Source organism: Mercenaria mercenaria, chromosome 11 (genome assembly GCF_021730395.1).
Source record: "Mercenaria mercenaria strain notata chromosome 11, MADL_Memer_1, whole genome shotgun sequence".
NCBI lineage: Eukaryota > Metazoa > Mollusca > Bivalvia > Venerida > Veneridae > Mercenaria > Mercenaria mercenaria.
Genome location: NC_069371.1, coordinates 12,175,639 through 12,201,284, shown reverse-complemented (window position 1 = coordinate 12,201,284; position 25,646 = coordinate 12,175,639). Strand labels below are relative to the sequence as shown.

At 35.3% G+C, this 25,646-nt stretch overlaps 1 protein-coding gene across 1 annotated transcript in view; it reads left to right on the top strand.

The window, feature by feature from the left end:
* Positions 1-4,986: 4,986 nt before the first annotated feature.
* LOC123531326 (tRNA (guanine(10)-N2)-methyltransferase homolog) overlaps positions 4,987-25,646 on the top strand; it is a 29,841-nt gene continuing 9,181 nt past the window's right edge. Inside the window, exons 1-9 of the mRNA XM_053518575.1 lie at positions 4,987-5,100; positions 9,307-9,399; positions 19,512-19,652; positions 20,263-20,323; positions 20,955-21,050; positions 21,783-21,863; positions 22,424-22,591; positions 23,402-23,474; positions 24,261-24,398. Of these exons, the coding sequence (XP_053374550.1) occupies positions 20,966-21,050; positions 21,783-21,863; positions 22,424-22,591; positions 23,402-23,474; positions 24,261-24,398 (545 nt within the window). The 5' untranslated portion in view covers positions 4,987-5,100; positions 9,307-9,399; positions 19,512-19,652; positions 20,263-20,323; positions 20,955-20,965. The remainder of the gene's footprint in view (positions 5,101-9,306; positions 9,400-19,511; positions 19,653-20,262; positions 20,324-20,954; positions 21,051-21,782; positions 21,864-22,423; positions 22,592-23,401; positions 23,475-24,260; positions 24,399-25,646) is intronic.

Sequence of the window (25,646 nt, the reverse complement as noted above, 5' to 3'; positions counted from 1 at the left end):
GCAGAGTAGATAAAACCATCGGGTTCCGAACCTGCTGAATCTTCATGCACCTCGCCAAATACGTTCCTGATGGTGGACAAATCAATTTTGGCTTTTTTAAGCCGTTTTTCAGGCCCATGTATGCATTTTTTCACTGTCGGGGACCTTACTACGGCCAGTCAGATTGCATTGCGCGCTTACCACGAACGCAGTGACAACCCAGTAGTGAACCATCAGCACTATGCTTGTACTATGCCAATTAAGTTTCTACAAGGTTTTAGTGATGTTGTTGCTGTGTCAATGCCGTCGTTACTACTTTATTATTAAGTTCTTACTGCATCCTGGTTCGACCACGTCCTCACTACCATGGCCCATGGGGGTATTAATTTTACCACCAGTTTAACAAAAGCTGTCCATAAGACAGCAAAAGCAGGCATATTACCCTAAACGTAAACATTTCTATAGAATTTCAATCTAGTATCTGCATCAGTTTTGCAGATAGTAACTTGCATGCAAAACTTAATCGAGAAGTTTTTAAGTTCAAAAGGGAAGATAAATTTGCAGAATACATGTCAGTTATGGGATTTTTATATGCCTGTTTTTAAAAAATGGATGCATTGTGTGATGGCACATGCGATGGTCCATTTTTCCATCCGTCCTTCTGTCATTTTTATAAAAATTTCCCTTTTTGGGGCCCCTTTACTTCAAAAACCATTAAAGTATGATTTTAAATTTTGGTCTTTTAGGTAGAGACGATGGGGTTTTTGGGCAGACCCTTTGGGAAAGGGTTTCTGTAGGAAAAAGGTCAAGGTCAAAAAATTTAAAGCCCAAAGGCCCAAACTGTCCACCCTTTTTGGTTTGTCCAGAAAAACTTATTTACCATTTAATGAATTTACATCTTTTGGGGGGCGGGGTTGGGTAGGTAGTGAAAAAGATTTATGCAATGGCATGTCAAATAGGTTTTGAGTTTTAAGAAACAAGATCACAATTTGAGTTTAAATTAATATTGTCGTCACTTTTCCCCTTTAAAGGCATGGGCCCTTAAAATTTTAAAATTTTAGTTTTAGGTGGGTTTGGTGATGAGATGATGTGGGGGACTGCATGGGGGTGATGGGTTCAAAGGTAAAGGGTTGACTCTGCCCTTCATATTTAAAGTCCAGGGGGAATATCTTAAATTTAAAAAAATTTTAAAAAAGGTTTTGACCTAAAATTTGGAAATGGGCCAGTGTTTGATAGACAATGGGGCATTTTTGCAAACAACCTAAAACGCACACACCTCCAGGTTTCCCCCCCCCCTGCCATTTTTTAAAATTTTAAATCACTATTTAACCAACCCACACAAATCTGTTTTCCTCTTACCCCCCCCAACCTCCCCCCCCATCAAAAAAGTTTTTAAAATTTTTGCCCCCCGTTTCCCCTGATAAAACCCCTTTTGGAACTATTTTGCCCCTTTGGGTTGAACTTTTGTTCCCTATGTATGTATTTGGGAAAAAACTTAAAAAAAATTCTTGTCAAAACCCCCACAAAATATTTATTCAAATGTTTTTTGGGTGACCTTTAATAAAATATTGTAAAAAATTTTTTCTTTTTCATCAAAAAATTTGGGAAATTAGGGATGGGGGAAATTTTCTGTATATGTAGTAGTGGAAACTTTAAAAAAACCTTTAATTTGACACATCCCCCCCCCCCCCCCCCCTCACACCCCAACACACACAAACCAAAAAACACACATACACATTACCGTCTGTATTTTTTTAGTGGGGAAACGGTGAAATATCCTTTCCGGGAAAAAACTGGCACTTTTTAAAAAACTTTTACAGAAATTTTTCTTTATAAAAACCCTCTACAAAAAAAACCCAACCCGCCCTTGTAACTCTGAGGGGGATCTAGGGGCCCTGAAAGGGCCCCCTTTTTCCAAATTTTTTAGGTGTAAATGTATTTTTCAGGACACAAAAAATTCAAAACTCGGGGGGGGGGAAAAAACAGCTTTTTTGGATTCCCGATCCATCCCCACATCTTCACGGACATTTTAGATTTGGGTTTTAAATATTATTCCTTTGAATTTCTAAAATTTTTTTTAAAAAAAAACTCAATATTCAGTAGCTTAAAGGTTCTTCCCCGAAACAGGTCTCCAAAATTACTAAAAATTTTTCACAAAATGTTACTTTTTTCTATACAGAGATTATTTTACCTTTTTTTTCAGGAGTGAAATCAATTCTTAAAAGTGTTAAAATTGGGGGGGATGTTCCTAAAAATTTAAAAGGAGTAAGTACAAACCCCGTTGATATCTTTTTTAACTGTAAAGGCCCTTTATGGTTATTCCTTTTAACTTTAACAAAAGGTGAGAGGTTTCGGTGGTTTGAACATTTTTTTGGGGGCATGGAAAGATTTATCTTGGAGATTACGCTGAAAATTTTGGGAACAAGATCACAGGACTAATCAAGACTTAAAAAAAAATTTAGATAGGGCAGTTTTCCATTTCCTCTTTTACAGTGCTGTTTTTTTAAAAATGCAAATTTCTATCAGGTGCAAAATAAATTTATTGAAATTTTTTTTTTTAGAATCCCGGGCATGGTTTTTATCTTCCCCCCTATTTAGAGTGTCAAAAATATTACAGCAGAAACCTACTGATTAAAGGGAAAGGGTAGGAATATCAAATTTGGGTAACGGATTCATTTTCCCCAATTTGTATCAAATTTGTTAAAAAAAAGGGCATTCTTTTTGGGAAAAGCTTTTGCTTGCGCAGAAAAAACTACCGTAACATGTTAAAATTTTAAAATTTTTTTTAATCTTTAAAGGTTTTAAAAAAAAGAATTTCATAAAAAACTTCCATAAAAAAAAACATTTTTTGCCAGTTTTTTTGAAAATTTTTAAAAAAAAGAGCTTGTGTTGTCCAAACCCTTTCCTAGCTCTGAGTGTTGCAATTTGGGAAGGGATTGCATCTTACAAAGTTTCTCTAAAAGTACATGATGTAATGCTTTCAAACTTCGCACTGTGACATCATGAGATGACCTCACAGGACAAGTTATATGACTAGGTTTTATTTTGTCAAAATTACGACCCTTTCACTTACGATTTCAGGTGAAAGTTATGCATGTAAGCAGGTTTCTAGGCCTAATGTTTTCAAACTTCACAGTGTCATGTGTTTGGATCATGAGATAGCTCACTAGACAAATTACATAACTTCCCCTGTGAAAAAGGTTCATGAACTTCATGGATTTATTCATGAACAGATTCATGAAATAGTTCATGAATAAATATTCATGAGAGTCAAAATTTATGTTTCATGAATATCGAAATTCATGAAACATAAATTTTGACTCTCATGAATATTTATTCATGAATTTTAGTTCATGAAGAAGTTCATGAATATCAAAAGTCATGAAACATAAATTTTGATTGTCATGAATTTTAATTCATGAACAAGTTCATGAATATTGAAATTCATGAAACATTAAATTTTGATTTTCATGAATTTTTATTCATGAACTATTTCAGGATCGTGAAAACTTGTGACATTTTAAAAGGATTTTATAGTTTTTAAAATGAACGATTTATGACAACACCATAATTACTTACTTGATATTCAGTATACTCATGCTCCTTTTAAACCATTCCTAACTGTAGTATGATAAATATTTCCTTCTTATTTGCTGCACAAACTCTCAAAAGTTGCTGAATCACATGTGCAAAAAAATCCCAGCATGCAACAAATAATGGAAACTGATCATGTGACATTATGAATTAATGTTCATGAACATTCACAACAGTTCATGAACTTATTCATTATTGTAAAAGGTATTAAACCTAAGTTTTTATGTTTAATGAATGAACAGTTCAGAAACTCACAATTGTTCAAGTCTAGGTACTGAACTAGAAAAAGGTTTTGAATTTAGTACTTTTAATGAACCTGTGTTCATGAACAATTTTGCTTCTTAGTCTAATACCAACAGTAACTGTTCAGGAACTGGTAAAGTTCTGTAAGTTATTGAACTTTTGCAGTTTTTGAACCAATGGTCAAGAACCATCATTGTTCTAGAACCACAGTCTAAGAACTGTTATGCTGGTTCAGGAACAGTTCTTTAAGTTCTTCAGAAGTTCTTGAATGTTCAAGAACTTAATACTAGTTCTAGAAAATCTTTTACAGGGAAAACCAAACCCTGTATTTCCTGAATCACAATTTCAATCATTATCTGAATTTCATTTTCAAGTTCATGAACTTCTTAAATTATTTAATGGATTTTCTGAAATGTTCATGAACTACATTTACAAGTTCATGAAATGGAAGTAATATTCTTGAACTTGAGATGTCATGGATTTAAGTAAGTGAACTTTTCCTTGTAGTTTATGAACATTTTTGATAATTCATGAAATAATTCATGAATTCTTACAAATTCATGAATAAATTCATGAAGTTCATGAACCTATTTCACAGGGGCATTGTTTTTGTTTTGTCAAAATCATGTCCCTCATATAATCAGGAATTACTTGACCAAATGTTTTCAGATTCCCCACATGTGTTGGACATCATAAGATGTCTTTTCGAAAAAAAAGATTTTGGCAGAATTGTGCCTTTTTATGAAAATAGAAAAATTGCACAAGGCTTTGTATGTTTGCTAATATTAGTTGGAAGGGCTTCAAATAATTGAGTGTGCTGTCATCATGGAAAACGGTATCAGTGTTATGAGGTACTTCTCATATTACAGACATAAAAATATGAATGGTAATATAGAAAACCTAGGAGTGTTACAGCTGATAAATTTTTAGTTATTTCTACATGATTGTATATAGTCCCTTGAAGGTCTTTATAAGGTAATTACCTTGTGCTTTCTGCTGATTGTTTAATGGAGAGAAAATTTGAAAGATTTTATTGACTGAACCAGTGTGTGTAGTGTTTACCCATCAACTTTACTAGACAGACTTTTTAAAATATATCCATAAGAAAACAGTTTTAAAGAAACAAGTTGAGCTTATATGTTTTATTTATAGAAAACATTATAATCAAAAGTCACAGTGTTGCATATTTTTTTACAACACAGGTCAGTGTATGAATTATGGGCCCATGGAACAACCTATGCGGAACTAAATGCTGCTCTACGGCAGCTACCAGACACTTTTACTGTAAGTACTGTACTGGGTGCCGACCAGTCACTGGACAGAAATCGGGGTTTTTCTATTGCCGTTTTATAAAAAATGAACACAGAAACATGAAATTTGCCCCGATAAAACTTCAGCTCATTTGTCTTCCGAAAATGTAAAAAAAATCAAACAATGGAACGTAAAACATCGGATATTTTGAGGCTCAAAAGGGGTAATGAAATGCACTACATAAAACAACAAGGTGAAATAGTCACCGGACAAATATTTCGAATACTGATTATTTTTACTTGACGATGACAATTGTACCAAAAAAAACTGATTATTTTCATCTGTCTTCTACGCCTTCTAGAAACATGTTTTCATACACATTCAAAGTGTTAAACTATCCTCTGGGTCAAACTACATAACAGCAGTGATTTACCCATGTTACCATTTTAAACGAAATACTATCTGCAGAAAATACCTCGATGCTTATGCCACCATAAGGAGCCAACAATCAAATCTATTTCCGTTTTTGTTACTTTAGGAAAACCCAAGCAATATATAGATATATTTTTATACAAATGAGACTCGGAATGAATGTAAATATATATTATCATATGCAAGGGCATTCACTTGTGCGGTATTAACACATGACCTAGCAAATGATGCAGACGTTCATTCATTTTGCAGAAACAGTATTATGTTTTACCAATATGTGATCCATGTGAGGAATGAATCAAGAAGAAAACTGTCGTCTGCAGTTTTAGGGGTCTGTGCTATACATGTAATTGTTTGAGACCCACTTGGTGCCCCTCAAAAATAAATCAAGTTGCGCATGCGCACTGCTATTCCAATGCCCCAAGGTCAGAGGACAGAAGTTTTGTAAATACGGGTGAGAATTGGTACGATATTCCTTGTTTACGCTTATTTGTCAGTTAATGTTGATATATGAAAATGAAAATAAAGTGCTTAATGTTTCCGATTAGCCGATTACTCCGATATAATCGAAACAAAACCGTAATTACGTTTGTCCGGTATATATTCCTGTCCCGTGACTGGTAGGCACCCAGTAGTAAATTATAGTAGTCAGCTCTTAAAAAGCAGTAAGTAAGGTAAATTAAGATCCTTAACTTTCTTTTGCATCTTATCAAAATTATGGCCCTTTTTAATTTATTGTTTAGTAAGTTCACATGAATACTGTAGTTGTGAAACTTTATACATTTTTTTGCCATCAGTAGGTGAGAAAGTAGGCCAAGAATCATAGTTCTTTCTTTGGCTTTACCGGGTATGTCAATCACTTTCAGACTAGTGTTATTGTCATGTTAGTCTATTTCTTGTAAGTTTTAGTGCAGTAGTTTTTCTGAAGAGGAATGAATTGAAATGGTGCCACTGTCTGTGATAGTGTTTTAGTCGAATATGAAAGATATTTTTTAAATTTTGTTCTTGAGTGGTTTATTGAAATACAACAGTGGATTTTATTTTAAAAATTTCACAGTTTCAAACAGTGGGATTTTCATTTTGTAATTTACTCTGGTACCAAACTCTACTTGAATGTGAAAGAGTAGGGATTGTAAATAATCAGAATTTTTTTTTTTTTCGAAATGTACATCAATAAAAATATAAAAGAATCTAATTACCTACCGAAACATATAGATATTAGCTCAACAATACAAAAATATATAAGATGATCCTCACGGTAATTCAATTAAACATTTTTATAATACTAACATTGTGGTATCTTGAGTTTTGATGTGACATGGCCCAGAGCATGTGATGCTGGTATAATTCGATAAAAAGTTTTAAAAACCAGTGGAAACACATGAACTAAAAAGAAAATTTGTTTGTTTTACCTGAAAGATCCAGCTGTATTTCATTCATGAAAACCAGATTTTAAGATTTTCTTTCGAGCCAGAAGTATATTACATCTGATGTTCACTAAATCAAAGGTATATAATATTTCAGAGTGTCTTACTCTGAATCAAAAATGTATCCTCTTTATTTTTCACCAAATGAACATCAGATCCAGTATTTTTATAACTTAACCCTTACCCTGCTTAATTTCTATAATGAACTTGACCATCTTTCAATTTGTACAGTACCACTGACTGTTAAAAGACTTACTGAACAGCGAACAATGCAGATCATGATCAGACTGCAGTCACTGCACAGACGTGCAGGCTAATCATGATCTACACTGGTCGCAAAGGCAGAACCAGTCATGTCCAGCATGGTAAGGGCTAAAGAGAAAATATTGAACATAAGTTGATCTACATACAGTCAAACTATGTTTGCTCGAACTTGGATAATTCGAACACCACCCTTCGCTCAAACTCGTTGTCAAGTCCCGGCAAAGTCCGTATTTTGTATATTGTTTCGGTGACTCAAACCACTGATAAGTCAAACAAATTTTGCTGGGTTCAGTCGAGTTCAAGCGGACAAAGTTCTGAATTGTTATATTAAGTATTATTCGTGTTACGATTTCTTATTTTCATGTTTACTAAACTGTGATAATAGATTGTAACATGAAAAACTTACTGTTTTCCATTGAGTCTATAGTACCACAACAATACTTTCTTTGGACATGAAGATTAATTGTTTCTTGAAAGGATAGAAATTTACTTTTTATATTAACATGTAATATGAAGTCTATTAAACGATTGTACTCCTGTGCACATGAAAAGGGTCTAAGAATAAAATAAAGTTTATTTTAGATATACATGTATTTATATGATTCTGATTTCGCATTTATTTGTATGATGTCCTTTGCAACTCTTATTAGAAAAAAGAGATACATGTAATAAAGAATTTAAAATTTCTTTAAAAAAAAGTAAGTTTTAGTGCATTCCGTCCTGTGTCTGTTGGTGATGAATCTTTATAGTCAGTAGATGATAATCTAAATTTCGGGCTAAAATTTATACCAAGGGATCGAGGAAAGCCTTATTATCCCCCGACGTAAGTCGGAGGGATATAGTTTTGGCGTTGTCTGTCCGTCTGTCCGTTCATCCGGAGCCATATCTAGGAAATGGTTTGGAATATTTATATACTAGTAAAACTTCATATACATGTTCACCACTATGAGTTCTTGTCGCCCGTCAAGTTTCAGTCAGATTGCCCTATTAACACAAGAGTTATGGCCCTTAGAAGTTTCTAGTGTTAACTATATAGGATACTATAAATATGGCAATTTCTGCATCATAACTTTTGATATATTTGACCTAGAACTATGAAACTTAATCAGAATTTAGATCACCATAATGTGGTTAAAAACATGTGAAGTTGCACACCCACACCTGGTCACCTACTTGACTTGGTCATACCCCCCCCCCCCCCCCCCCCCCCCCCCCCCCCCCCCAAAAAAAAAAAAAAAATTATCATTCTTTATTTTAGATTTTTTTCAAACTTTCCATGAATATTTATCAACATGCAAGTTGTACCATTCCCCCATCTCGCTCCTTCGCCCAGTCATACCCACCACTGGTCATGCATCCTCTGCCCTTCCTCCCCCCCCCCACCCCCCCACCCCCCCCACTTCAACCCATTTTAAATTTCCATCAATATTTATAATCAACATGTGAAATTTTGTTTTCTCCCGCGTTCCCCTGCAGCCCCCCCCCCCCCCCCCCCCCCCCCCACCTAAAAAAAAAATAAATATATACATATAGATATATATATTTCCATTCCTTTTTTTTTTTAAATGTTCAAACCTTCAACATGTTAAGTTGTGACTGCACAAACCTTGCCCTCAGCCATGTTCATGATATCTTACTTGATTTTGTTCTCTTAAGGACATCATTCTGTTCTTTTAAGTTCAAATGTACATGTTAAACAGCAAGACCTGGTGCCAAACCACTCAAAGACAATATTTCGTTCCAGTTAAGCTCACATTTCAATTAACTGCATTTAATTTTAAAAGCTAAGCTTATTACAGTAAGCATAACCCATTCAAAATAAATTCTTTAGTCAGGATCAAAGTATAATACATTTATTATGTACTCTTTAATTAAACATTTGTTTTCTGTTAAATTCATTTTGACTAATGAAATTATTTGCTTCTTATTAACATCCTTAACTGTTTGCCGGATATATTTTTTTGCCATTCCTTGCCACAACCCCTTACAGCAGGGGATACCAATTCATCGAATTTGCTTGTTTTAATTATCCATTTGTACAAAATAGCATCTATGCATAAATTTGCTAAAGCAATCCATTAAATAGTTTTTTAAAGTTTTATTTGTCTATATTCAGGAGCCCCATGTGAAATGTCAGGAATCTTACAGATTTCATGTTACATCGTTCAACAAGTCTATACCCAACAAGGAGAAAATCAAGAAAATTGAGGTAATAAAACCGGTGAATATGAATAGTTATTGCATGACATAGTTTGAAAAAGATGAATCTTTTTGACTAAATGTGTCTAGTTTATAAAAGACTTTATTGTTTCTTTTCTTTTAATTAACAGAAAGACGTGTCAAATGCTCTCCTGCTGATCAAGATAGGTCGGTAGGTTGAGAAAAACACTATCTATAGAGGTTGCTGGTTTGAGTCAAGTCAGGTCGTTTGTTTTCCCAGGTGATTAGACAGAAAGCATTGTGTCCAAATCATTTCCCCTACACCTGCTATTCATGCTTGGAAGTTGGCACTTACTTGCTGAGAAAAAGTTTTATTGTACACAAAGGTGTAAAATTTTGCTCACCCACTTGCAGCAAGGCTAAGACAAGTGAAACTTACTGTAAATTCAACCAAGTGGTTGAGTATTTTTTTTGCATCATTGCATTTTCAAATACTTTAAAAATACTTAGGATTTCCTCGCAAAAATATCTAGTTGGTAAATGCTTGAAATTCAACCGCACAACAGTTGTAATTAAATGGTGCAGCAAAGTTGCTGGGTTATGACAAGACTCAGATTTACTTACTGGTTTTTAGCTCACCTGAGCACAAAGTGCTTGGGGTGAGCTATTGTGATTGCTCACTGTCTGGTGTCCGTCCATCCTTTTTCTGTCCTTTGTCCCTCCACACTTTCCTTTAAGGTATCGGACCCCTAATAGTAATGTTTAAAAAAATGGCATTTGCTTGGTATATTCTTAAAGTTGACCATGTTCCAACAACTTTTACAGTGCCGTTTTTTAGCTCCACTATTCAGAGAATAGGGGGGCTATACTACTCGCCCCAGCATTGGCGTCGACGTCGGCGTCGGCGTGACCCTTCTTGGTTAAAGTTTTTCGGCAACCTTTGTTTTTCTTTTCTTATATCTTATTGTAACTTCACATAAACAGTGTCCAGTATACAAAAAAATGTATGTGTAGGGGCTGAGCCCATTATACCCAAGGTCAAGGTCACCAAGGTGTTATACTTAGGTTATTTTTAAGGCTAAAGTTTTTCGGCAACCTTTGTTTTTCTGTCCTATCTTTGTTACTATTGCTTATATTTTCTGTAACTTCACATAAACATTGTCCAGTATGCAAACAAAGTATGTGTAGGGGCTGAGCCCATTATACCCAGGGTCAAGGTCACCAAGGTCTTATATTTAGGTTATTTTTAAGGTTAAAGTTTTTTGGTAACCTTTGTTTTTCTGTCATAACTTTGTAACTTTTGCTTATATCTTACTGTAAGTTCTCATAAACATTGTCAAGCATACAAACATAGTATATGCAGGGGCTGGGCCCATTATACCCAAGGTCAAGGTGACAAAGGAGTTATTCTTAGTATTGTACTCCCGACAACAAAGTTGTAAGGGGGGGGTATACTGGTCCGTCTGTCCGTAGACACAATCTTGTGCGCACCATCTCTCCTCATCCCCTTGACACAGTTTAATGAAACTTCACACAAGTGATCAGTAACAGTAGTAGTTATGCATGGGGCATGTTAGGTTCTTTCAGAAAAAAAAATTGCAGAGTTACGGGACTTTGTTTTTTAGCCCACCATCATCAGATGGTGGGCTATTCAAATCACTCTGCGGCCGTGGTCCGTCGTCCTTCCGTCCGTTATTCCGTCCTTCGTTAACAATTTCTCGTTATCGCATCTCCTCAGAAACTACCAGGTGGATTTTTACCAAACTTTGTCAGAATGATGTATTGGTACCCTAGTTGTGTCCCCCTGAAAATCAGACTGGTTCAACAATATTTTAGTAAGTTATGGCCCTTTGTTTATTTCTATACTTTACATAGATTTATATAGGGAAAAACTTTGAAAATCTTCTTGCCCAAAACCACAGAGCCTAGGGCTTTGATGTTTGGTATGAAGCATCATCTAGTGGTCCTCTACCAAGATGATTCAAATTATTTCCCTGGGGTCTAATATGGCCCAGCCCCAGAGGTCACATGGTTTATATAGACTTATATAGGGAAAAACTTGGAAAAACCTCTTGTCCAAAACCACAGGGCCCAGGGCTTTGATATTTTGTATGTGACATCATCTAGTGGTCTTCTACTACGATTATTCAAATTATCCCCCTAGGGTCAAATATGGCCCCGCCCCGGGGTTCACATGGTTTACATATACTTATATAGGGAAAAACTTTGAAAATCTTCTTGTCCAAACCACAAAGCCTAGGGCTTTGATATTTGTAATGTAGCATCGTCTAGTGGTTCTCTACCAAGTTTGTTAAAATTATCCCCCTAGGGTCAAATATGGCCCCGCCCTGGGGGTCACATGGTTCATATAGACTTATATAGGGAAAAGCTTTTAAAAACTTCTTGTCAATAACCTACAACATTCAAATTTGGACCTCATGTATGGTTTTGAGTGGCAAGATGAACCTTGATATGAGTTGACCTTGATTTTGACCAAGTGACCTACTTTCACATTTCAGTAGCTACAACCTTCAAATTTGGACCACATGCATAGTTTAGTGCACTGAAGTAAACTTTGACCTTTACATTGACCTAGTGACCTACTTTCACATTTTTGAAGGTACAGGCTTCAAATTTGGACCACATGCATAATTTCGTGTTCCGAAATGAAATTTGACCTTGATTTTGACCCAGTGACCTACTTTCACATTTCCCAGCTACAGCCTTCAAATTTGGACCACATGCATGGTTTTATGTACCGAAACAAACTTTGACCTTTACATTGACCTAGTGACATAATTATGCAATCTTGTGTGCGTCAAATTGCAATGTACTGTGTCAGTGCATGCGGGGGGTACATTCATCACCTTTAGTGATAGCTCTAGTTTTCATGTTAAATTTTTTCGAAAGATTTATTAATAGACATATCTTTTGTACTTTAAAGGTGGATAATCGGATTTTGGCCATGTAACGTATTTGTTCGAAACTTTAGCATCTGATCATTTACACTCATTTATGTTCACTTAACACTTAATACAAATTAAATTTTCACTGGAGGTATTTTTAAAATTTCATTTTCCTATCCTGGTTGCCCAACCAAGATAGAGTTATTTTATCATAAGTATAAATTTGATAAACAATCTTTGCCTAAGGAAATGTATAAATATTAGACATATTGTAATATATTTGTAAAATATTTGCATTAAAAATTCTGTATTTAGATGGAATTCATTAGAAACGCAAACTTGACAAACTATTATTACCTCCCTTTGCCTATCTTGGTTGCGCAACCAAGATAGATTGGAAATAAATGAATTCAGAAGCTACACAAAGCTTTTAAACTTGCATTTTGGTTCAGATTGTTCAATAGTTGATATGTCTATCAAATGCAAATGTAAAACTAGACATTGTATCGAAATAAAAAGAAATACCCAGCTTTTTATATAGTTTCATATTAAAGGGGAGTAATTACAAAATTTTATAAAAATAATAAAATATACATTTCAAATAGGAATCTAACTCTATGTAATCGGTCTTTTTGTTCCTTAAATAATTCTCTACCAGAATTAACAAAAAGTAAAAAATGTCATTAAATGTTGTTTAAATGTGATTGACCACCTTTAAAAGATTATGACTTAAATTAAAAATATTTGTTTATAATCATCATCTGCATGTGTGGTTACATACCCCATAACTCTAATTATATTTTTGGCAGAATTATGCCCCTTTTGTACATAAAATATAACTTTAATGCAATATAAGATAAAGATTTGAAACTTAAAATGTATCTTTATCACCATCATCTGCATGTGTGATAACAATCCCCATAATTCTGATTTGTATTTTTGACCAAATTATGCCCCTTTTATACTTAATTTTTTTTTAACAAACTTTGTTTTCTGGGCATATCTTTGGTACTATATAAGATAATGACTTGAAACTCAAAATATATCTTTACCATCATCATCTGCATTAGTTGTAACAATCCTAATGACTCTAATTTGTGTATTTGATAGAAGTATGCCCCTTGGTGTTTCTTCCTTTTATAGTAGAGGTCACTTATTCAGACATATATTCATTTTACTGTCAAATCCCCAGATAGGTAGTGGAGCGCGCTGTCTTACGGACAGCTCTTTTGTAAATTTTGTATAATTTATGGTATTTCCTCAACAAATTTCAATGCGATGGCCACTATCTAAAAGGTTTGCAGAGAATTCATTACAGCATTAATTTTGATAAAAGAAACATCAAACTATTGTTAAACAATTATAAAATACAAAATAAAACAGTTTTCAGTAAATATCATTTTTATGCCCCCGAAGGGAGGCATATAGTTTTTGAACCGTCTGTCGGTCTGTCGGTCTGTCAGTCTGTCGGTCTGTCAGTCTGTCCGCAATTTTCGTGTCCGGTCCATATCTTTGTCATCGATGGATGGATTTTCAAATAACTTGGCATGAATGTGTACCACAGTAAGACGACGTGTCGCACGCAAGACCCAGGTCCGTAGCTCAAAGGTCAAGGTCACACTTAGACATTAAAGGATAGTGCATTGATGGGCGTGTCCGGTCCATATCTTTGTCATCGATGGATGGATTTTCAAATAACTTGGCATGAATGTGTACCACAGTAAGACGACGTGTCGCGCACAAGATCCAGGTCCGTAGCTCAAAGGTCAAGGTCACACTTAGACGTTAAAGGATAGTGCATTGATGGGCGTGTCCGGTCCATATCTTTGTCATCGATGGATGGATTTTCAAGTAACTTGGCATGAATGTGTACCACAGTAAGACGACGTGTCGCGTGCAAGACCCAGGTCCGTAGCTCAAAGGTCAAGGTCACACTTAGACGTTAAAGGATAGTGCATTGATGGGCGTGTCCGGTCCATATCTTTGTCATCGATGGATGGATTTTCAAATAACTTGGCATGAATGTGTACCACAGTAAGACGACGTGTCGCGCGCAAGACCCAGGTCCGTAGCTCAAAGGTCAAGGTCACACTTAGACATTAAAGGTCATTTTTCATGAAAGTGCATTGATGGGCGTGTCCGGTCCATATCATTGTCATTCATGCATGGATTTTAAAATAACTACGCATGAATGTGTGACACAGTAAGATGACGTGTCGCGCGCAAGACCCAGCTCTGTAGGTCAAAGGTCCTAAACTCTAACATCGGCCATAACTATTCATTCAAAGTGCCATCGGGGGCATGTGTCATCCTATGGAGACAGCTCTTGTTTTCTAGAGTGCCTCAAGTAAACAGATTTAATGAGACAGAATTTTAACTCCAAGTCAAATTAAAGTCGAATCCTGTGGGTCTGTTTTGAATTTAGCTCACTTCATTCAGAAATAACCTTGGGGCAGAAATAAAACCTACCTGCATTTCTTCCACAATATGTAATCTAAAGAATGAAGGCAAAATAGAGAACTTTTACCACATGTAACTTAGTATTTTTAAAGATGTCTAACCCCTCCTGATTAAGAGGTAAATTCACTTTGAACAGCAAGAAATCTCTTATAAAATGAAAATTTTCCACTTTGGTACAATATAACCATAATAAGTCTTGAAAGAAGTAAAAACTTACTAGAAAAAAAAAGGAAAATATGGGGAAAAAAATTTGGTCCCAATGGGGCTTGAACCTATGCCCCCCTGAAAATTGCAGTCAGAGTAGGTTTATAGTAGGAACTGAATACTCTTTAAAAAGGAGGTACTCTATTAAGGGTCCAATACCTTAGAGGCTGAACACCACTAAATCAAGCTGTTTTTTATTTCATATAAAATCCACTTACTTCATAAGGGTTTTTCGACATTTTCTAGCATATCAGATTTTCAGAGACTTTTATTCCCATAAAGAACTAGAGCGCTACTTTAGAAAAATAAAACTATAGTTTGTTAAATACAACCCGCTGAATTTACTACTTTTCGCTTCTTTCAATTTCTCTTTTTGAGACATTAAATTCTTACGCTGCCATTTTTACCTAGCATGTGATAGGAACATGCCGATTTCAATAGAATGCAAAGTGATACATACTGAAACGCGGTAGGGTAAAAGTAAGCATGTTGCTGTCGAGAAAATGCACTAGGAAAGGAAAAAAGATTAGTACTATTTATATTTGGACTACTTGTGACCAGCGGAGGCTTACATTCTATTCGGTAGTGACATCTCCTTTGACGATTTGGTGGAGGTTGATGAAAGTTTGTCTGGATGTTCCTTGGGTGGTCTTCTTCCAGAGTTGTTCAAATGGTCAGCTTGCCAGAAGGGTCAAAAAATTGAAAAATCTTTTAACGGCATCTCCTCTTAAACCACTGATCCAATTTTGAAATTATTTCACACAAATGGTCCTTGTGTGATCCTCTATCAACTTTGTTCAAGTTATTCTGATTCAGCAAAAAAATGGCTGCCAGTGGAAGCCCTATATGTATATACTGAAAGCTTTAAAAATCTTCATATATGAAACTGATGGCCTGATTTTGAAATAACTTCGCACAAATGGTCATTTTGTAACTCTGTACCAAGATTGTTCAAATTATTCTGACTCCTCAAAAAATATGGCTGCTAGAGGGTGTGGTCACTTTTCCCTATATGTATATACAGTGAAACATCGCTCGCTTGAGGTTGCAAGGGGATGAGCAAAATGCTCGAGTTATCCATAGTTTCGAGCGACCCAATCATTGACCAACATACGAAGAAAATTGAAGTTTGTTGTACCAATTGTCATCGAGACCATTTGCAGAGGAAACGGTGATGCGTAATAATAACACACTCATGACATTTTCATTAAACATATTACAAACGTTATTTATGGCACATGTGAAGAAACAGCTAAGACATCTTATTTTATTATTATTTTTTTTTTATGCCCCCGAAGGGAGGCATATAGTTTTTGAACCGTCTGTCGGTCTGTCAGTCTGTCCGCAATTTTCGTGTCCGGTCCATATCTTTGTCATCGATGGATGGATTTTCAAATAACTTGGCATGAATGTGTACCACAGTAAGACGACGTGTCGCACGCAAGACCCAGGTCCGTAGCTCAAAGGTCAAGGTCACACTTAGACATTAAAGGATAGTGCATTGATGGGCGTGTCCGGTCCATATCTTTGTCATCGATGGATGGATTTTCAAATAACTTGGCATGAATGTGTACCACAGTAAGACGACGTGTTGTGCGCAAGACCCAGGTCCGTAGCTCAAAGGTCAAGGTCACACTTAGACGTTAAAGGATAGTGCATTGATGGGCGTGTCCGGTCCATATCTTTGTCATCGATGGATGGATTTTCAAATAACTTGGCATGAATTTGTACCACAGTAAGACGACGTGTCGCGCGCAAGACCCAGGTCCGTAGCTCAAAGGTCAAGGTCACACTTAGACGTTAAAGGATAGTGCATTGATGGGCGTGTCCGGTCCATATCTTTGTCATCGATGGATGGATTTTCAAATAACTTGGCATGAATGTGTACCACAGTAAGACGACGTGTCGCGCGCAAGACCCAGGTCCGTAGCTCAAAGGTCAAGGTCACACTTAGACATTAAAGGTCATTTTTCATGAAAGTGCATTGATGGGCGTGTCCGGTCCATATCATTGTCATTCATGCATGGATTTTAAAATAACTACGCATGAATGTGTGACACAGTAAGATGACGTGTCGCGCGCAAGACCCAGCTCCGTAGGTCAAAGGTCCTAAACTCTAACATCGGCCATAACTATTCATTCAAAGTGCCATCGGGGGCATGTGTCATCCTATGGAGACAGCTCTTGTTTTGAAATACTTTAATCATTCGCAATCTTCTTCTCCAGATAAAGGTCTCATAATTATCGTCTCAATTTTATGAAAAGGCTATCTTATTTCCTTTATTTGCATGCAATCAACTTTGATTAAAATATTAAGATCTCATAATTATCTTCTCGATCCCGCAGAAAAAAAGTAATAATTAATAACAATTTTGATCAATAAAATTTTTCTTCCACCTTTCATCAGTAATTAATCTCATTATCAGATGAAATATACCGACAAACAAAAATTTAAGATAGTCGGGGAATAGACCATGCAATTCTCATGACGTGCGAAAATTTTAGATTAACCGATACATTCTGACCGCCGAAGGTGTGAAAAATTTTGACGCCTCTGCTCGAGTTTGCCATAAGCAACAAAGAGTAAATTAACACACAGGGACCAAGTGTCATGCTCGAGCGATCGAGTTATCGATGCTTAACCCAGCCATGGTAATTCCACATAGAAAATAGAAGGAAATCGGCCGGGACCACATGAATTGCTTGAGCGAGCCCAGGTGCTCGAGTCATCGATGCTCGAACGAGCAGTGTTTCACTGTACAGTCAAACCTTGTTAACTCGAACTCATCGGGACCGACAAATTTGATTGAGTTATCAGTAATTCGAGTCATTGAACAATATACATTATACAGGGATTTTGCAGATATCTTACGATGAGTGTTTGAATTATTTGAGTTTGAGGGAACAAAGTTTGACTGTAATGGAAATTTAAAAAATCTTCTTGTATGAAACAGCTAGGCTAAGCCCAATTATTTTGAAATAATTTTACACACATGGTCCTTGTGTGACACTGTACCAAGAATATTCAAATTATTTTGATTTGTCAAAAAAACATTGCCTCCAGGGGGCATGGTAACTTTTCCTTATATGTATGCAGATGGAAAATTAAAAATCTTGCATGAAACATCAGGCTGATTTGAAAATTATTTCACACAAATGGTCCTTGTGTGACCCTCTACCAGGAGTGTTCAAATTATTTTATTTGTCAAAAACCATGGTCAACAGGGGGTTTGGCCATTTTTCCCTTTATATATTGGAAACTTACAAAATAATCATGTCAGAAACAGCAGGTTTTAAAATAATTTTACATTGATGTTTCTTGGGTGACCCTTTACAAAGATTTTACGAATTATTCTGTTTCATCAAAAATCATTGCCACTAGTAGGTGTTATCACTTCACCCCTAATTTATTTACTGTAAACTTTAAAAAATCTTCATGTTTGATATTGTCATATCATATCATTCCCCAATGTCTTATCCCACCTTTCCCTCTCCCCTCCTCCCCATCCCCTCTACCTCAACACACACATACACAGTACCTACCTGTATTTATTTAGTAGAAGTTTTTCACTGTTCAAACAGGCAACTAAACTCGGGTGAGCAATATAGGGCCATCTTGGCCCGCTTGTTTTGTTGCATTCTTTACAGTAACTACATGTACTCTAGTCCAGCATAAAAATATTTGATCAGCATTTATATTCTTATGCACATCGCTTCATTTCATGTACATACTGTGTCACATTTGAGAATTGTATGGCTTCAAATTTTAAGCATATCAATATCTGTAGTTTAAACAGGAAAGAGGCGTAATGGGGCGATAATAAATGTTTTACTGTGGTGAATGACAGTTCACTAAGGGTGAGTTGTTTTTACTGACTTTTAGTCCTACAAGGTGAGTGGTGATAAAAGCGAGTGATACATGTCTAGAATAAAAAAACACTGGTTAGATTAACTGGCCAATGTAAAATACCAGGTAACTGAACTTTGGTTGAAAAGTTCCAGGAATCCAAACCAAACAAATGTATCTGTCATTCTGATTTAACTCACTTTCTTATTTTCAGGATTGTCACTTTGGTCTAGTTATCACCTCTGTATAAAGTGTCTCAGACATTTGTTGAAAGTTTGAAGTTTTCTTTTTTGCTGAGAAACTCCTACTCAAACATGAAATGTTGATTTTGCTTAAGAAATAATAAGTTCCTAAACGTTGTTTATCATAGAATAACCCGAGTTTTGAGTTCTTATGCGTAAGAATATATCACAAAGGCCGTAGGCCTGAGTGATATATTGTTTCGCGTAAGAACGAAAAACTCGGGTTATTCTACAATAAATCACACTTGGGAACTTACTATTTTGATTCTTACACAACAAACTAGTATCAACAGTGTTAGAAAAAAATGGTAACTACCTTTTACGACCATGCTACGCACCTGGATCGGATGACGTCATTGCACGCGAGTGGTTTATTGCAGAATAACCTGAGATAGATTTTGCTCTACATGTATGAAGGTTATTTGCTGGTCGTGTTAGAATAGTGGTTACAAAGTATTAAATGGATAAATACTTTTATGATATGATTGTTTCAACATTACAGAGTCTGGCCTCAGATGTATTAGACTTTCAAGGGAAAGTTGATCTGAAGAATGCCAAACACAGTTACCATATTGTTGAACACTACGGACCATTTCCTCAACTTCCCACAGAGGAACCTGTTGATATCTACTTTGCTAAATGGGTACGTACATGATCATAGGTTTTCAGTTAAACGTTTAAGTATATATATATTTGTGAAAATCAATTTTAGGTGAAATGAACATTGCACATTTCCCAGCTGGCATGTAAAAGGTTAGTGGTTCTACTCTGGTGTCTGTGCCAGAAGTAATGTCTATAATTGTTGCTGGGATCTTTACTGTTAAAAAGCTCAGCCAAAGCTTATGTTGTACTGTTTTATGTCTTGCCGACTTAAAATAAAACTTCTCTTATCTTACACTCAATCATCAAAGTTATAAAGTGTCAGTGTTCTCTGAACTATTGGTGTTACTGAACCTGGTGATACTGAACCTTACAAAAGCAAACATTTACATCAATGTATAGGCTGCATACAGAGGAAAATAGGGGTTAATGCAATTTTAACGCCTAATCCATATATACAGTGCCTGGATCTTATTTTTAAAAAATGACTGATTTGTACATATAGATTAAACTTTTCCAACATTATAAGTAATAATAAAATGTGATAATTATATTATGGTTAGATAAGAACAATATTGATTACCTTCTGAAAAGGAGTGTGTTGCCATTTGGTATATTAAGCTGTCAATGAAGAAGTTATTATTTTGTTGCAGATTGCAGATGGTCAGAGAGAAAAGATAAATGAATTTCATCTTCAGAAGCGACATTTTATAGGTAGGTATCATTTGGGATTATACATCCACAATAGTGGACAAAGTGTGTGCGTATCTGTGTAAATAATATGCACATTTAAACATTTCTTTTATTGTTACCAGTATGGCATCTGCCACAAATGTAAGAACTTGGAGAGCTAATTATACCGGCAGTGCGAAACAAATCTTGTTTCTTTGCTATATATTCACTGAGGGAAACAGCGGAAAGTGAAAGAAGACATTGTGCATTCAATGTTAGACACTTTTTGAAATTCAGAACTTTGGAAATACTCAGAACGACTAATTACCTCAAACTCCTTGAGTTTTCAAAGAGAGGGATAACATTTCTCCTTGAAACTTGTGAATAATCTTTTACTTTTCAAAATGAAGAAAAACTTGATTCATTTAGCAAAAACTTATCTACTTTGCTGGTACACCTTTATGTAACAATAACATGTAAAGATTGGAGCATATGTATCTGAAAGTCTGTATCTAAATTGCAGACATTAAATTGTGATAAAAATAGGCCGACGAGTATCAAAATAATAGTCACATCAGGTAAGAGGGTCAAGTTTTTCTGAATTACACATATATGACCGAATATATGAACATGTAGTGATATGGTATCTATAAATTGCTTTTAAATATTTCAGCCAATACAAGCATGGATGCAGGTCTATCTATGATTATGGCTAATATAGGAAAAGTGGAGAAAAACATGCTCGTATTTGATCCGTTTGTAGGCTCTGGTAAGTTGACAGTTGATCTGTCTGCAGGTAGGTCTGTCGGTAGACCATTTGATTCTCAGTTTTACTGGTCATAAGTTATACTGGTCATGACGTTATATAAGTTGATGTGGTATATGTATTGTCCATCTATAGCATACAAGTTCTATCCTGTCTTCTTCTGTTGAAAAATGTAGGCTCTATAATTTTAGGAAATTTTAGTTGTACCTTATCTCTAACAGCTCTTTAATAGATAAGTTGATATTATACTAATAAGTTAGACAGGGGAAAACCTAGTTTCGTATTTTGATGTGAAATTGAGACGATAACTCGATATTTACTGTAAAGATACACGTCCTTCTATGAAACTATATACATCGATTGTATCCCAATGCAAATGAAAACTATTTACCCAGAAGGTGAAATTTCCCAGAGATCACAGTGCTGTGTTGGCTACATAAGATTAAATACTTGATTGTGCCCATAGAAAGTATACATCTTGATACAAGTGGTTTCTGTTCCGAAAACAACCATTAATTGATAAATTCTTCCCTCTGAGATTTATAAATTCATACGTATACATTCTTAAACAAGCCAGTGTATTTCATACCGCAACAGAATCTACTAAATTGTCATTCATTTCATTGTTTGCATTCTTCATATCCTATCATTTCTGATCAGTGCTTCTGTCAGCTCAGCATTTAGAATGAAAATAAAGTTGAAGGCTTTATACAATACAAGTGTTTCTGTTTTCAGGAAGTTTACTTGTAGCAGCGGCTATCCATGGAGCGTATGTTTTAGGAACAGACATTGATTATCTACTGCTGCATGCTAAAGGTATGTAACAGAACTAGTTTATGTCAGAAATATGTCATTATGAGAAGTAGGTGTTACATGGTCAGTAGCTGGCAGTTTAAGGGAGGAAGGCCACCATTGTTATGAAAGAAAGAAAGACTAATTCTCAGCAAACATAGTTTTTCTTCAGAAACCTGCTTATCTGAAATTGCTAGCTAAGATCTTTTTATGTCTCAGTCATGAAATAATATTATAGTGTTACTTCTTTACATGTGTTATGTATGTTTGCACAATGTTGTGTCTGCCCAATAACTTCATTGTGCATAGTTGGATTTTAAAATAACAACCTTTCTAGCAGACAAGCAAAGGAACCATTTCCACAGATAGTTGACTGGGAAAAGTGTTTAAATATACAACATTTATCACAGTTGTGAATGGTATCTCAGTAGGTCAAAATATTACATGTCTTTTTAAATTTATCTTAATACATTAAGAGACCATTAATTTTTATTAAATGGCCACTTTTTAGCAGTTCATTGTTTTTCCCACTAATTTAAGTATCTACTGTAAAATAACTTATTCAGTTTGTTTAAATCGTTAAGCCAGACCAAGTCGTTGTAACGAGAAGAAAAGAGCAGCAGATGAGAGTATCAGATCTAACCTCCGCCAGTATGGTCTTGACCACCTGTATATTGATGCTTTAGTAGCGGACTCCTCTCGTTCTAACATGTGGAGAAACAATACATTGTTTGATGCAATTATCACTGATCGTAAGTTTTTATATTTAAAAAAAATTATGTACACATAGTCCTATTTGTTCCTATGGAGCCTATACCTTACATAAAAGAATGTAAATAACAAGAAAGAACATGTGGTTTGATATCATCACAAATGATCATTTGATTGTGGGTCATCTACTTTTAAGTTGGTAATTTTCAATGTCTTTGCATTTTGAGTGCTTTAACATCTTTTACCATTAATTCATGTCTTTGTATCAAGCACTGATTTTTTCAGATATATATAGAGAGAGAGTTATTTGCTTGATGCAGTTATTTCTGAATTGTTAAGTATTAGATGTTTCAGTGAAAGGCACTAGCCTCCAGGCTAAAAATGATCTTTCTTAAAAATTGAAGTTTATGAACATTAGAATATGAGTTTCTGTTTCTGAACTGTTTCAAAAATGCCAAATTAAGAAAAATAAAAACATGCCTGAGTTGTTAATCAAACCTAGGCTGCCTGGCAATAAAAATTTTCATGCCTGCTTGATCAATACACCACGGAGGAGTACATTTTTAATGGTCGTTAAATATAAAACTTTCTAATTAAAATGGAAAAATTAATAAGTAAACATGTAATATGTAAGTAACTAAGATTTAAAGCATTCATAAGAGGTATAGCAATAATTCTGAAAGTCAGTGCCTTTAAAAATTCTTAGTGTTCTTACCTTGCATTATACTTAGTTATGACATTAGTACATTAGTATAGAAATAATAAACAAGAGGAGCAGAATTCCTTGCAGGTATTATAAGTATATATTGTTAGGTATACTATCATGAAACTGAACTGGTGATTTCTTTCAGCACCTTATGGTATAAGAGAAGGAGCAAAGAAGGTTGGGACCCAAACAGTAGATGTGACAATAGATGAAGACTTGTGAGTATTTATTAACACTAGCTGGTTTCTATAATCCAGGTCCCAGTTGGACCTAAAGTAATATCCATAGAGGCACATTGGGTCTGCAACCACCAGTAAAAGCAGTCCTCTGCCAATGATTCCTGTGGGGAAGTTGGTAGTTACTTGCAGAGAACAGGTTTGTACTGGTACAGAATGCAGGAACACTGGTTTGGTTAACTGCCTGCCATTATATAACTGAAATTCTGTTGCAAAATGGCATTAAACCCAAAATGAACAAAAAACAAACCAGGATAAAAGCAGGAAGGTCACCATATTATATGAATTATGTTGTTGTGACTTAAACCTTAATGAAACAAACAATTATCAGCTCAAATGTTGTTATTCAAGTATTTGATTGTCACTTTGGAAAGATACCTTAAGATAAAGGATCAAGTATTGCATACCTTAAAAAATGCCACTTAACAGTTAATGACACAGTTATTAAAAAGATTTTGCATTAAAGTACAATGCCTTCACTGCATTTGCAGGATCATTTCAGAAACAGTTTTTAATAACTCATAGGGTCTTTAAGGAAAGTGCAAGTCTGTACTTTAACACAGTAAGATTTACCAAAATTAATAAGCCTGCAAGTTACCGGTAAGCAAAAATCTACTGAATGCAGTGTTGTGAGTTCTATTCCTAGGTGAGGCATACGTCCTCAATGACAGAAGACGTTCATCCTCTTCCTCTGATTTATGTGGAGGAGTTAGCATTACTTGGAAAGAACTGCACTAAACACAAATTAAACACCTCTATCGTTTGCAGGAAAACCAGTGGTAACCACTACCCACAGAGGCTTGATTACCATCTGTCAGATATCTTCAAGGATCTTCTGAATTTCTCAGCAAAATATCTGCACAAAAATGGTCGACTTGTATACTGGTTTCCAGTTTCCATACAGACGTAAGTCTCCAAAATAAACAATTGATTTAAGGATATAATATTGTTTAACTTGGCTTAATAATTATTAGAATTTTGATATTTTATCTAAAAGCCTTTTATCTCAGTCCATCCCTCAGAGCGTTGAATATCTGGAAAGGAAATTTAGTGAGATTGACTGATTACTGCAATATTGCATATACTGTGAAATTGGAAATACAACATGTATTGACAAGGGGTTTATTTTTTTTCGGTGTATTTACTTAATTGTCCATTGCAAAAACAAAAATTGTAATGAATAGCTCTATATACCTCAAAAGTTGACTCTATATCACAAATGTTCTACCACATGAACCATTTAAAATTTTGAAATTTTGAATATAGCATAATTGTGGCCTTGTGAAATATCTGATTTTACTGTAGGCATTTGTTTGTCAAAGTTAAGGGTGGGTGATTCAATGAATTCTTTGTCACAAATGGTCTTTAACAAAAACATTGTACATAACAGCACGGAAGTTTCATGTACTTGATAATGGATGTTTACTCAACATACCTGTGAAATGCTGATTTTATCCAGTTGCAGCTGACCAAGTAATCCATTGTTGAATTATACACACTCAGATGTAATGTCTGTATTTCAATGCTATAATGAAACATGGGAAAAAAATAGAAATAGGGGCATGCACTACTTTGCAGGTATCTCCAAAGCATCTTTTGTATCCATTGCACTAGTAGTTCTGTATCGACCTTAAGAATAGTTTTTTGCTGGGTTAAAAAGTTCAAGGACAAAAATGTCTTCAGAACAGTAACAGTTGTTGCAGCAGTAAAGAAAAACATGCTGCCATTAGGGGTATGGTAGAAGATGGTTGATTTACTATTCCACAGTTGACTCTATAGGCATTTCAGGAGAGCCATTCATCATAATTTGACTGACCATTTGAAATTAAAGATGGTTTGTGCTAGATGGGTACCCCATTTATTGACTCCAGACCAAAAGTCCAAGCATTAAGATTGCAGAGAAAAAAGCTGCCGAAAAAGTAAAATAATTTTAATGCCTAGAAAATTTTTTTTAAAAGTCCCTTTGGATGAAACAGTGGCTGAGTTAAAGTCAAGCAAGGCCTGTCATTGCAAAACAGAGAAAATGTGCGAAGAACATTTTTAGCTCGACTATTCGAAGAATAGTCTAGCTATTCTACTCACCCTGGCGTCGGCGTCGGCGTCGGCGTCGGCGTCACACCTTGGTTAAGTTTTTGCATGCAAGTACATACAGCC